This window comes from Globicephala melas, chromosome 8, assembly GCF_963455315.2.
Source record: "Globicephala melas chromosome 8, mGloMel1.2, whole genome shotgun sequence".
NCBI lineage: Eukaryota > Metazoa > Chordata > Mammalia > Artiodactyla > Delphinidae > Globicephala > Globicephala melas.
The window spans coordinates 44640777-44653890 of record NC_083321.1 but is presented as its reverse complement, the minus strand read 5'-3'; the positions used below and the strand labels follow the sequence as shown (position 1 = coordinate 44653890).

The window sequence follows — 13114 nt, the reverse complement described above, 5'->3', positions numbered from 1 at the left end:
TTAAAAACATAAAATTTCTAATTTTACATGTTTTATAAAATAACTCACATTAATACAGTAGCTCATGAATATAATTTAAAATAAATACACATAAAAAAATAAATACACATAAATTAGAGATGCATACTAAAAAATTTTTTTAATTGATGAGATGAACCGTCAAAAACCCTTTGCTTTAGAGAACCCCTCTGCTCTAGAGAAAACACTGGCAAGTTCCTACTGCCAGGTCCCTAGCACTGCCCTGGGGGCTGTCTTCCTGGAGCCTAACGGTCTACTCCTTCCTTTGATTCTCTGAACTACCTTCCAACAAATCCCATCTTTCTACAGAAGACAAAGCAAACTCCAAAGAGAAATGCTTATCTAAAGTTCCCTGGGGAGAGACCTCTCCTGTGCTCTGGGGGAGTCTCTCCGTTGTAGGCAGAGATGGCTATCAGGCCACTTTATGGCCTACATGAAATACCCCTCAGAACTTTCCACCTTCTGAGCAAAATCTCCATCTCCCAGGCATTGTGGTCACTGGAAAGGGTAATCCCTCCCAATACATTAGCACACAGACATTCAGAATTACATACTTCAGTCTCTTGTGAGTTTGATTATCATGAGTCAGTCTCCATGTACATAATCAACTCCAGACCAATGACCAGGCTTAGAGATAGGTCCAGGACCCTGAATATCCCCAAGATCATGCTCCTTAGGGAGTCCTCTTGGCATCCACCATCTAGATTCCTCCTAATAATACTCAGCCTCATCAGCATCACCTTCCATCAGGGACCAGTTTCCTGTTTCAGCTGGGAAACAGGAAACATGTCTTAGCTAAGAAGTCCAGAAGGACATTACAGTCTTTTTACCAGGGAACTAATCCCCAAACAAATTGAAAATATCATGGCAAGACAGCCCTTAGGGAAACATGACCATTTGGAGCCACAAAATAGAGAAGTTACCTGTGCTTGGTGTTAATCTGAGCTTAAATAACGGTTATTATTTATTGAGTACTTATACACATACAAGTACTGTAGATACATCAATCCATTCATCTTCACAACAACTCTTTGATCAAGTTATATCATTATCACCATCAGCCTCATTTTACGGTTAAGAAAAGTAAGACAGAAGTTAGATCATTTCCCCCAAAGTCACACGGTAAGTTGCAGAGCTGGGACTTGAATTCAGGTCATTTGATTTGACAACCTGAGGTCCCAACCTACTCCATGCTGCCTCTGTGGCAGATTGGGTGACCATGGCCATATCTATGAACTTTTCCAACACAAGCCTTGGTGAGTCAGAGAGAGTGACTCAAGGCTCACAATGTAGGACATGGCATTTCCTGCCAATAAAAAGTTCATGGTTCTAGACTTGTATTTTCCAACTAAACAGAAGAAGGGTCTTGTTCATGGACAAGGTTATGAGACCTGATAAAGACAGTCACAGGCTAAAAGGAGACAAAAGAGAGATGCAAAGGAGAGCTGGCCTAGTGGAACAGCTGCCCCAGACTCCTGCCCCCAAAGCTCAGGGCCTCTGCTCTGAGCAGCAGTGTGGGGGCCTCCTGGGCTCAAACTGTAGGAGCAGGGACAAGGGCTGGACATTCTCACTCTGCACTGTGGCCTGGTGTATAAGCCACAGAGTGATGGGAATTGCTACAGATTGGGGATCTGATAGTTTTGGATTTGACATCCCATTCTTCACTTACTGGTTACTAGCTAACACTCTTAGATAAGTGGCCTAACCTCCTTGAATCTGTTGCTCATTAATATCTCCCTTATATGGCCACAGTACAGACTTAATGAGCTATTATACACAAGATGCCTGGTATGTACAGCATGTCCAAACAAAGGTAGTTTCCTTCCCTCTCTTCTCTTGTCTATATGAAGTATTCCAGAGGAGAGAATGGTCATTTTCTCCCTCACTGGAGCTACCTAAATGGAACTTGCATTAAAAAAAAGAAAAAGATCACACCAGATACTTCTAGTTGGATGCTTATCTTGTCCAGGGAAGCACTTGTCCTCAAACAGGTGCCTCTCAGGCATCTCAGGAGGAGAAAGGGTGACGTTCCATCAGGCAGAAAGCAGAGGAGCTGGGGTGCCTGCCCTCCTGGGACCACATGGCTGCCCTGCAGCTTAGCAACATGACTTGGGCCAGACCATCACTGCAGTTCTGTTAGAAGCATAACGCTTCTTCTCCATACATGACTGTTCCTTCCATGTGGAAGAAGCCTTAAAAATGTAAGACTCCTGGCTCTGCCCCCGGGGAATGGCTGTCTGATGGTGAGTTCAAGAAGTGTTAACATGAATAGTCAGCCCTTTCCTCTTCCCTTCCTCTTGGGACACACGTTCTGCTCTGCTCCTCCAGGCTCTAAGATTTAAAGGGGCCTGCCTCCCCTGGAGGGCACTACATAGGGCTGGGGGGTAAGTCTGCTCAATTCAATATTAGAAAGCCTGCTTGCCTTTGGAATGGAATGGAAACCACATTCTCCTATTAACTTTATCAGTCATAAGGGTGATATTAGGCTGACTTCTCGACGAGCATTAGAACTTAAGTGGAGGAAGAAGGTGTTTTTACTGAGCCTCCTTAAAGACCCCACCAGCTACCAATGGCCAGTCATCTAGAGCATAAGTCTGCTACTGCCCTTGGCGCATTAATGGAGGTGAGACTGGGACCCAGAATTACGGTCAGTCAGAGCCTCACAACCAGTCCAGAAGCGTCCTTGATGGAATCTCTGAGGGGGGACGGACAGAGGCCAGAAATAATAATACCTAATGTTTACTGGGTGCTAAGAGCAGACACCAGGCTGAGGGATTTAATCCTACAAAGTGGACACCATCATTATCTCTGTTTTACAGGAGAGGAAACCGAGGCTTGGAGAGGTTAGATGTGGCTCAAGGTATACAGCTGGTCAGTGGTGGAGTTGCATGGTCACTCCAGGGCCTGCGCTCTCCAGCAGGGCAAGATGCTGCCTCAAGCTCCAGGCACCAGCTGCCACTGTGATCACAAGGGAAGAGTTGGTCAAGGCCAAGCCCTCCTCCCAACTTGGAGCCGGTGCTCTTTTGACCACACCTGTTCAAACCTGCACACTAGGTTCAAACCCAGGAGAACAACTTGCCCTGATTTGCCTGGTTTTGCCTGACGTCTGGTTTTAGTACTGAAAGTCCTGCAGCACCTGCACTGCTGGGCTAACTCAGATGGACAGAAAAGAACTTAAAAAGCAATTCCGATGTGAGTCCATGTGTTGCGAGTTGAGTCAGTATCCCACTTAATATCGTCTTGCAGAACAAGCCCACACTCTAGGGTGTACTGCACAAGCCCACCTGGGAGCGCAGAGTTTCCAAACTCCACAAAAGGGACAGAAAAGCCATCATGTGTGTGCCACTGAGACAGGCCCCAAAGAAAAACCACATTTGCAAATGCCCAACGAGAGGAATGATGATTAAATTTTGCACAGCTAAAATTATTTGGTAGGATACAACCCCTTAAAAATCATGTTTTGAGGTATCTTTGATGACATGAGAAAATAATCATGATAGAATGTTCAGTTAAAAAAAAGCAGACTAGGGCTTCCCTGGTGGCGCAGTGGTTGAGAGTCCGCCTGCCGATGCAGGGGACACGGGTTCGTGTCCCAGTCCGGGAAGATCCCACATGCCGCGGAGCAGCTGGGCCCGTGAGCCATGGCCGCTGAGCCTGCGCGTCTGGAGCCTGTGCTCCACAACGGGAGAGCCCACAACAGTGAGAGGCCCACGTACCGCAAAAAAAAAAAAGCAGACTACTACTCAGCCATAAAAAAGAACAAAATTTTGCCATTTGCAGCAACATGGATGGACCTGGAGAGCATTACGCTAAGTGAAATAAGTCAGACAGAGAAAGACAAATACTGCATGATATCACATATATATGAAATCTAAAAAATAAAATGAACTAGTGAATATAACAAAAAAGAAACAGACTCACAGATATAGAAAATAAACTAGTGGTTACCAGCGGAGAGAGGGAAGGGGGAGGAGCAAGATAAGAGTAGGAGATTAAGAGGTACAAACTATTATGTATAAAATAAATACGCTACGAGGATATAACGTGCAACATAGGGAATATAGCAATATTTTATAACTATACATGGAGTACAACCTTGAAAAATTGTGAATCACTATGTTGTATACCTGTAACTTACATAATACTACACATCAACTATACGTTGGTGTTTAAAAGATTGAAAAAAAAGACTAAGATGTCCTTCAGTGGGTGAATGGATAAATAAACTGTGGTGCATCTAGATAATGGAATATTATTCAGCACTAAAAAGAAATGAGCTATCAACCCATGAAAAGATATGGAAGAATCTTAAATGCATATTACTAAGTGAAAGAAGCCAGTCTGAAAAGGCTACATAGTGTTTGTCTGCAACTGTATGACATTCCGGAAAAGGCAAAACTACGGAGACAGTAAAAGGATCTGTGATTGTTAGGGGTTGGTGGGGAAGGATGAAGAGCTGGAGCACAGAAGATTTTTAGGGAAGTGAAAATACTCTGTATGATACTATAATGGTGGATACATGTCATTATGCAATTTGTCCAAACCCATGGAATGTACAGCACCAAGAGTGAACCCTAAGGTAAACCACGGACTTTGGGTGATTATGATGTGTCAGTGTAGGCACATCAGTTGTAATAAATGTGCCACCCTGGTCGGGCTGCTATGTTGAGGGAGGCTCTGCATGTGTGGGAGCCAGGGGGATCTGGGAAATCTCTATGCAGACCTTCCTCTCAACTTTGCTGTGACTTAAAACTGCTCTAAAAAAAAGACTTTAAAAAAAAATTTTTTTTTTTTGGCTGCACCTCGCGGCTTACAGGATCTTAGTTCCCCTACCAGGGATTGAACCCAGGCCACCACAGTGAGAGTGCCGGGTCCTAACTACTGGACTGCCAGGGAATTCCCTTAAAAAAAAGTTTTTTTAATCAGACTACAAAACCACACATGATAAGGCCCTAGTTTTATAAAATATAGAGAAATATAAAGAAAGAAACACACCATAATATTAACAATATTTATCTCTGAGTGATAGGATTCCAGAGGAAACTTTTATTTCTTTATGTTTATTTCTGAATTTCTTACTTATACTTATTTCTATATTTTCCTAGAAAGTTTAGCAAAGAATACACATTACTTTTATTACCAGGGAAAAACTCTGAATAAGAATTATAAATTTAAAAGTACTGGGAAGAAAGTAATGAGAGGTGATTAAGCCCAGCTTTCTCTAACTCTTTTTTTACATCTGTAGCCTATTAGCAGAGAGGTTTTCTGTCTGGCTGGCTGACCTGTTTTCCTTCTCCCATGGGGAAGGCCCTCGCAGAGAAGGCAGGGTGTGTCCAAGGTCACGGAGTCGGTGTTGCCTCTGCATCTCAACCAGTGAGGCTGCCCTGGGCTGTCACCTGAATTCAGGGTCTGGCCTCCAAGGTTCATGGGGCAAATGCAATCCTCTTGATTTTCCCATCATTTGGACGGTGATGCTCAATAACTGCCCGAGACCCTGGTTACTAACTAGAGGCAGGGTGGCATCTAACACTGGAAGTGCCCACTTTGGACCAAGCTGGCCTGAGCTGGAATCCCTGCTCATCACCTACAGACTGTGTTCCCTTAAGCATATCGCTTTACCTCTTTCATCCACAATGTCCTCACCTCTACCACAGGGATTAAATTAAATAACAGTTCTAGCACAGACCCTGGCACAAAGTCAATTCATATCCATTTTCTCTCCTGCTTCCTTTTGCTTTTACTACAAGAGAACTGAGTTCTCTATCTCTGTCCCCCTGCCTCAAAGAGCTCAAAGAGCAGAGTCTGGGGGCTCCTAAATCTCTCCTCCCCACCCATCAGGGCCTCTGTTCCTCCTCATCAAACAGTCCCTCTGCTGACTGCCAAGCCACAGAGAGGACGGCTGAGGGGCAGTCCAGAGTCCACCTGTCTCACCAGCACGTCACTGCCCCCTGGTGGGGACAACAGAACCCTTGGCCGGTCTGGCTCCCTAGTGCTCCCAGCCTAACAGCCCTGGGAAGCTGCTTCCTTTTTCCTGTAGGAGATCCGTGGGCTGCTTTACTTCTCCCGAGACCCTCAAAGAGCAGTCTGAAGAGTGAGTGTTAAAAAGGCAGCAGTTGCCAAGCTCTGGGAGGTGGGAGCGCCAGCCAGGGGTCCCAGATCCTGCACTGTATTTACTCAATCCGCAGAGCATCTCCAGCCTTTTACAGCCGTTTACTGGGCAGGAGGGAGCAGACAACTGGGCCCCTCTCTGGCTTCTGGCTTCCACCGGCCTTTCCTTTGGAGAAAGGCAGCCTGAGTGCCGCTCACTCTAGGAATAGCTCTGACTCCGAGCTCCTGGAGGTGTGCAGGCTAGGGGCACAAGCAAGGCACAGGCAACCCCTTGAGGGTGCAGGGAAGGAGCACGGGGGCAAAGCTGGAAACAGGAGAGATGGGCACAGGGACAAAAATCAGGGGCTGTGACCAGAATACAGGATGGGAAGTGCAGGGACAGAAGCAGGGGCAGGTCAGGGCGGGGAGACAGGGCTGGGCCATCACAAGGTCCAAGGTGGACAGGGGGCGGGTGGCACAGGGTGGGAGTGGGGGGCAGAGAGAGGCATAAGTAAGCACAGAGCAGGGGTGGGGAAGGGGTAGCAGGCGGTGTGGGGAAAGCCCTGACCAGCTGGCATGTAATCTGGGGACCCTCTTTGCTCCACAGGGGCCCACAGGAAATCTGGGGTCGCGGACGCCCAGCCAGACCCACATTTGCACCCTAACCTGTGCATGCTTTACAACAGCAAGCAAAAGGAGCACAATTTAGTTAAGTTAGGACGGGCAAGATTCACTTCTTATTTGAAAATTATGACAGCAACAATAAAAATACTCGGCTGAAATGCCATCCAACCAAGCCAACTCCCCTGGAAAGTTAAAGTCAGGCGCCCCCATCCCAGCACCCTGTACCTTTAAGGAGGAGAAGTGTTCCCTTGCTCCCAGCTGAAGAGGCAGGTTATTCTTGGAGATAGCAACGACTTACCTAAAACTGAGTTACTCCCCTTTCCTCCTCCGGCCAGCCTCTCTTCACTCTGGGGAGCTTTTACCATTTAAGGTCAATGTTACATCTGGCTCCAGAGCTCAGAGCTGAGAAGCCTCTGGCTGCCGAGCCCCGCTGCCCGCCTCCTCGGAGAGGGGCTGGGACTTAGAGCCCAGAGCTCCTCAGGGACCCCTCTGGCCTGGCTCAGGGGGCTAACGGCAGGGAAGCTGGCCAGGCCACCCCGGGGCTCAGCGCAGGCTGGGCCTGAGAGGCAGCAGCTGGTCCTGGGCCCCTCCCACGGGCACCGGCACAGCGGAGGGCAGTGCCCACGGGCAGCTCATGCCGCTGGGCATGTCCTGGCCAGACGGGGACCAGGGGAACTCGGCAGATCTGTCTCCCAGCCTGGAGTCTCCAGCAAGCATGTGAGCCTGGACAAGACCCTGGCCCAGTGCCAGGGAAACTGGGAACATTTCCTGTCCCAGGGATTCGGAGGTGGAGGCTGCTCCCCACCTTAAGCCCTTGGGATTAACAGAGAGAAGGGCCTGGAAGATGAGCTAATCCCAGACCTGGCACCAGCCCCGGGGCTTCAATTCCTTCTCTTCCACTTGACAGTCCTGTGCTCTTAACCTCATGGAGACTCAGCAGTCTCCTCCTCTCTAAAGTGGGAATCATAGTGATCACACGTGCCTAACTCCTAGGGTTGCAGGAGGATTCAATGAGATAATATTGAAGGGCTTAGCAGAGTGCCAGCACCTCAAACTTGCTGATCAACAGAAATTAGTTTCCTGCCTGGACACAGGTGAGGAAGGGCTGCCTGTCTCCTGGAAGTCCACACCCTGCCCTGACTCACTCCTCACCACCTTGGGTGCAGCACACCCGCGAGAAAGATCATGGCACTGCGGGCCCTGAACCAGTCACATGTGGGCTCCAGCCCTCTTCTGCAGTTAGAGGCAGCTCAGAGAAGCCCTGAGTAGGGTTGTCAGATAAAATACAGGACACTCACTTAAATCTGAATTTCAGATAAACAACACTTATCTTTTAGTATAAGTATGTCCCAGATATTGCACAAGACATACTTATTTTTTTTTTATTTACTTATTTTTGGCTGCGTTGGGTCTTCATTGCTGCGCGTGGTCTTTCTCTAGTCGTGGCAAGCAGGGGCTACTCTTCACTGCAGGGCGTGGACTTCTCATTCCGGTGGCTTCTCTTGTTGCAGCGCACGGGCTCTAGGCGTGCAGGCTTCAGTAGTTGTGGCTCGCGGGCTCTAGAGCGCAGGCTCAGTAGTTGTGGCACACGGGCTCAATTGCTCTGTGGCATGTGGGATCTTCCCGGACCAGGGCTTGAACCCATGTCCCCTGCATTGGCAGGTGGATTCCCAACCACTGTACCCCCAGGGAAGTCCACGAGACATACTTATATTAAAAAATATGTTTTTTATTTTTATTATTTTTTAACATCTTTATTGGAATATAATTGCTTTACAATGGTGTGTTAGTTTCTGCTTTATAACAAAGTGAATCAGCTATACGTATACATATATCCCCATATCTCCTCCCTCTTGCGTCTCCCTCCCACCCTCCCAATCCCACCCCTCTAGGTGGTCACAAAGCACCGAACTGATCTCCCTGTGCTGTGCGGCTGCTTCCCACTAGCTATCTATTTTACATTTGGTAGTGTATATATGTCCATGTCACTCTCTAATTTTGTCCCAGCTTACCCTTCCCTCTCCCCGTGTCCTCAAGTCCATTCTCTACGTCTGCGTCTTTATTCCTGTCCTGACCTAGTTTCCTCAGAACCTTTTTTTTTTTTTAGATTCCATATATATGTGTTAGCATACGGTATTTGTTTTTCTCTTTCTTGACTTACTTCACTCTGTATGACAGTCTCTAGGTCCATCCACCTCACTACAAATAACTCAATTTCATTTCTTTATATGGCTAAGTAATATGCAATTGTATATATGTGCCACATCTTCTTTATCCATTCATCTGTCGTTGGACACTTAGGTTGCTTCCATGTCCTGGCTATTGTAAATAGAGCTGCAATGAACATTGTGGTACATGACTCATTTTGAATTACAGTTTTCTCAGGGTATATGCCCAGTAGTGGGATTGCTGGGTCATATGGTAGTTCTATTTGTAGTTTTTTAAGGAACCTCCATACTGTTCTCCACAGTGGCTGTACCAACTTACATTCCCACCAACAGTGCAAGAGGGTTCCCTTTTCTCCACACCCTCTCCAGCATTCATTGTTTGTAGATTTTTTGATGATGGTCATTCCAACCGGTGTGAGGTGATACCTCATTGTGGTTTTGATTTGCATTTCTCTAAGATTAGTGATGTGGAACATCCTTTCATGTGTTTGTTGGCAATCTGTATATCTAAAAGAAAATAAGTTTTTTAATCTGAAATTCTAATTTAACTGCTCATCCTGTATTTTTATTTGCTAAATCTGGCAATTCTAGCCGGAGGCCATCACTTGACACTTCAGAAAGCATTCACCTGTCATGCTGAGAGCTCTAGGGGTTGGTACTTCAAGGCTTGTAGTCTCAAGGCCTCCTGGGGACAGCTGCCTGGCTGTACACAGTCCTTATCCCCAGCTCCTGGCCATGGGTCAGTCACCCCAGCCATGGCAGGCTTTCTCTGCCAAACCTGGCCCACTGGGCTTCCATCCCAGCCCCTTCCATGGGCATCCAGTCCTGGACTGTCTCTCCTCCCTGCTTGTTATGAGAGAGATTCCTGATGAGACTGCAGTGCATGCCGTCTGTCACACCCATAAATAACTGTATTTTTGCAGATGGAACCAGAGGCGACTCTCCTGGTTACTAGTCACGCTTTCTCTCAGGCGTCCACCCCTATACATCTGCTGGGAACAGGCCCCCCTGGTAAAGCCACATGGTGGTAACTACTAGAATTGCAGGTGTAGGGAATAGAAGGAATTTACCAAACTCTTTAGTGCTGTGTCTCCAACTTCATTGTGCAACAGAACCCCCAAGTGTGAAGTTCTCTGGACCCCTCTTCCAGAAATTCTAATCCTGTGAATCTAAAGTGGGACCCAGGAATCTATATTTTAATTAAGGCCCTCAGGTGATTCTTAGGTAGTTAGTCCAAAGACCTCACTTTAGGGAATGATGCTCCAAAAGTTAATTTTGTGAATCTAGCAGCAAATACTACAAAGACAACTAGAAACAGGTTGAAATGGAACTGAAGGGACTTCGCTGGTGGCGCAGTGGTTAAGAATCTGCCTGACAATGCAGGGGACACAGGTTCGATCCCTGGCCTGGGAAGATCCCACATGCCACGAAGCAACTAAGCCCGTGCACCACAACTACTGAAGCCTGCGTGCCTAGACCCTGTGCTCCACAACGAGAAGCCACTGCAATGAGAAGCCCGCACACCCCAAGGAAGAGTAGCCCCTGCTCACCGCAACTGGAGAAAGCCCGTGCGCAGCAACGAAGACCCAACACAGCCAAAAAAAACCCCAAAACACAAAGAAATGGAACTGAAGCCTTCGTGTGCATGTGAGGGAGGGTGTGTGTGTATGTCTGTGTCTGTGTGTGTGTTTCTATGTGTCTGTATGTGTGTATACAGACTGTATGTTGAGCACCTACTATATTCCAACCACTATATTAGATGCTCTACATAAAAGCATGTACCCTCATAAATGCCCTATGAAATAGAATTATTATACCATTCTTTTGGAAAGAAAACTGAGACTTGAAGAGGCGAAAAGACTTCTCTGTTGTTCCACAGCCAGTAAGTGGTAGAGCTAAGAGGTGAACTTACGTGGTTTGGCCCTAAAGCTCTCCCCTCTGTACCATACTTCCTCCTCTTCAGCCAGGGCTCCTTAAATTGGGGTTTATGGATAGCCTTCAGGGGTTTCTGAGCCAACTGAAATTGTATGCAAAACACTGTGTGGGGACTTCCCTGGTGGCACAGTGGTTAAGAATCCACCTGCCAATGCAGGGGACACGAGTTCGATCCCTGGTCCAGAAAGATCCCACATGCCATGGAACAACTAAGTTCGTGCACCACAACTACTGAGCCTGTGCTCTACAGCCCGCGAGCCACAACTACAGGAGCCTGCGTGCCTAGAGCCCGTGCTCCACAGCAAGAAAAGCCACCACAATGAGAAGCCCGTGCACCGCAATGAAGAGTAGCCCCTGCTCGCCTCAACCAGAGAAAGCCCACGCACAGCAACGAAGATCCAACGCAGCCAAAAAATTTTAAAAAAAACAAACAAAAAAAACCCCACACTGTGTGATTTCTGTTTTTCTTGGGTACAGTTCCATAGTTTTCACAAAGGGGTCACCAAATAACTTTTAAAATCATTGCATTAACACAAGCATTTCATGAAACACATTACTGATAGGCATGTGAAATGGAGCATGCTCTATAGAAGACAATTTAGCATGATCAAAATTATAAGGCTCGTATCCTTTGACCCAATTCCACATCTAGGAATTTATTGTACAAACACACTCCCACACTTGGGAAATGACAAATGAACATGATTATTCATTGCAGCTTTGTCTATAAAAGCAAAAGGATTGGAAACAACATAAATGTCCACCAGTTGGGGGCCATGAAAGGTGATGGGTATAGCCACAACTAAGGATGAGAAAGCTCGTTGTGTAGTGACATGAAAAGCCCCCAAGATCACATGGTTAAGTGGAAAAAGTAAGATAACGGGACAGTATAGATATATATACATGCACACAAATGTGCTCATATTCACACATACTCACAAGTACATATGTCTGTGTGTGCACACAATCTTGCTAAAATTAGCACAAGAAACAAATAACATTAACATTAGTTGCCTATGGGGAGGGAATCTAAGTGGCTGGGGCAAAGGGTATCCACTGTATATCTTCTTTATACATTTCAAGTTTTGAATCATATGAATAAGTCATGTGTTTGCATTCAAAAATAGTAATGAAAAACAAGCATTGCTGGAAAGGGATTTAATCAATTCATCTTCCAGCACTGCTTCCCCCAAATGTCAGAGTATTGGCATGAGCCTGATTAAAGGTTATTTTTGTTTTTTTACTTTTTATTTTGGAATACTTACAGACACACAGGAAGTTGCAAGAATAGTACAAAGAGTGTCACGCACCTTCCCCCAGCTTCCCCCAGTGGTGAGATTGTACATGGCTGCTGTTTGATACGAAAACCAGGAAGTGGGCATTGGTACGTTATTGTTAACTGGACTACAGATCTTATTCTAAAGCTTATTTTAAAAATATAGCCTTCTCATAGCTCGTATACTCATTTAAAATGTTTATTGAGTGTGCCACACTAGGGTTGGCTGATGAGATGTAATAGGGACACTTCAGAGCCATCCCTGCCATCATGGGGTGTAGACCAGTGGAGGTGACCCCTTACTTAAATGGAAACAGCGTTTGGAGGCCTGGGACCCAGCAGTGCACAAGGAGTGCTGACCACAGCTCTAAAAAAGGCACTGAGTCCCTTGCTGTCCTGGTCATGGAGCTTCACAGCTTGCCTGAAAGCTGACTTTTAATCCTTAAAAGAGCATGAGCAATTACTCGGGCTATATTTATCCTCGTTCCTGGAGCCACACAGGGATTTGGCCTCACTCGACCAAAATCTCCAGCTCATCACTCAATCCATCAGAGACAATCGTGTGTCCTCAGCATCAAAGAGGTGGGCCAGCTGAGGCGCACTGGCACACAGCTGGGGGAAGCTCTCCCCACAGGCCCTCTGACTCAAGGCCAGGGAAAAAGTTTAAAAATCCCATGCCAAAAGCACGTCCTGGGGCTGAGGGAGACCAAGCCAGGAGAAGCAGCAGCTTGCCAAGAACACTGCCAGCTCAGGGACTGGCTGTTGGGATAACCGCACTGGCAGTGCTGGCCTCCTCACCCCTCTTATACTTAGGGACTCTGCGCAATACCCAGCACTTAGGAGGCCCCACATGAGTAAGCGAACAGATGAGTGGCCAAATCGGCAGGAATGGCATCCAGGTGTCAATGAAGGTGACAATGACAGGGGTTATTTACTGAACATGGTGCCAGGCACTGTGTTGGCTACTTTACATATAAGGTCTAGTCAGTCCTCACCAAATCCACGT

At 46.7% G+C, this 13114-nt stretch overlaps 1 protein-coding gene across 11 annotated transcripts in view; it reads right to left on the bottom strand.

The window, feature by feature from the left end:
* IRAG1 (inositol 1,4,5-triphosphate receptor associated 1) overlaps window positions 1-13114 on the bottom strand; it is a 176978-nt gene that overhangs the window by 112408 nt on the left and 51456 nt on the right. For 4 of the 11 annotated variants that reach the window (XM_030831376.2, XM_030831378.2, XM_030831380.3 and 1 more), the window contains exon 1: window positions 7028-7211. The exons of 4 other annotated variants lie outside the window; for them this stretch is intronic. In XM_030831376.2, the coding sequence (XP_030687236.1) occupies window positions 7028-7094 (67 nt within the window). In that variant the 5' untranslated portion in view covers window positions 7095-7211. Of the gene's footprint in view, window positions 1-6954; window positions 6999-7027; window positions 7216-13114 lie in introns of those variants that run through there. 3 more of the 11 variants (XR_004034096.2, XM_030831379.2, XM_030831382.2) reach the window with 3 other exon arrangements.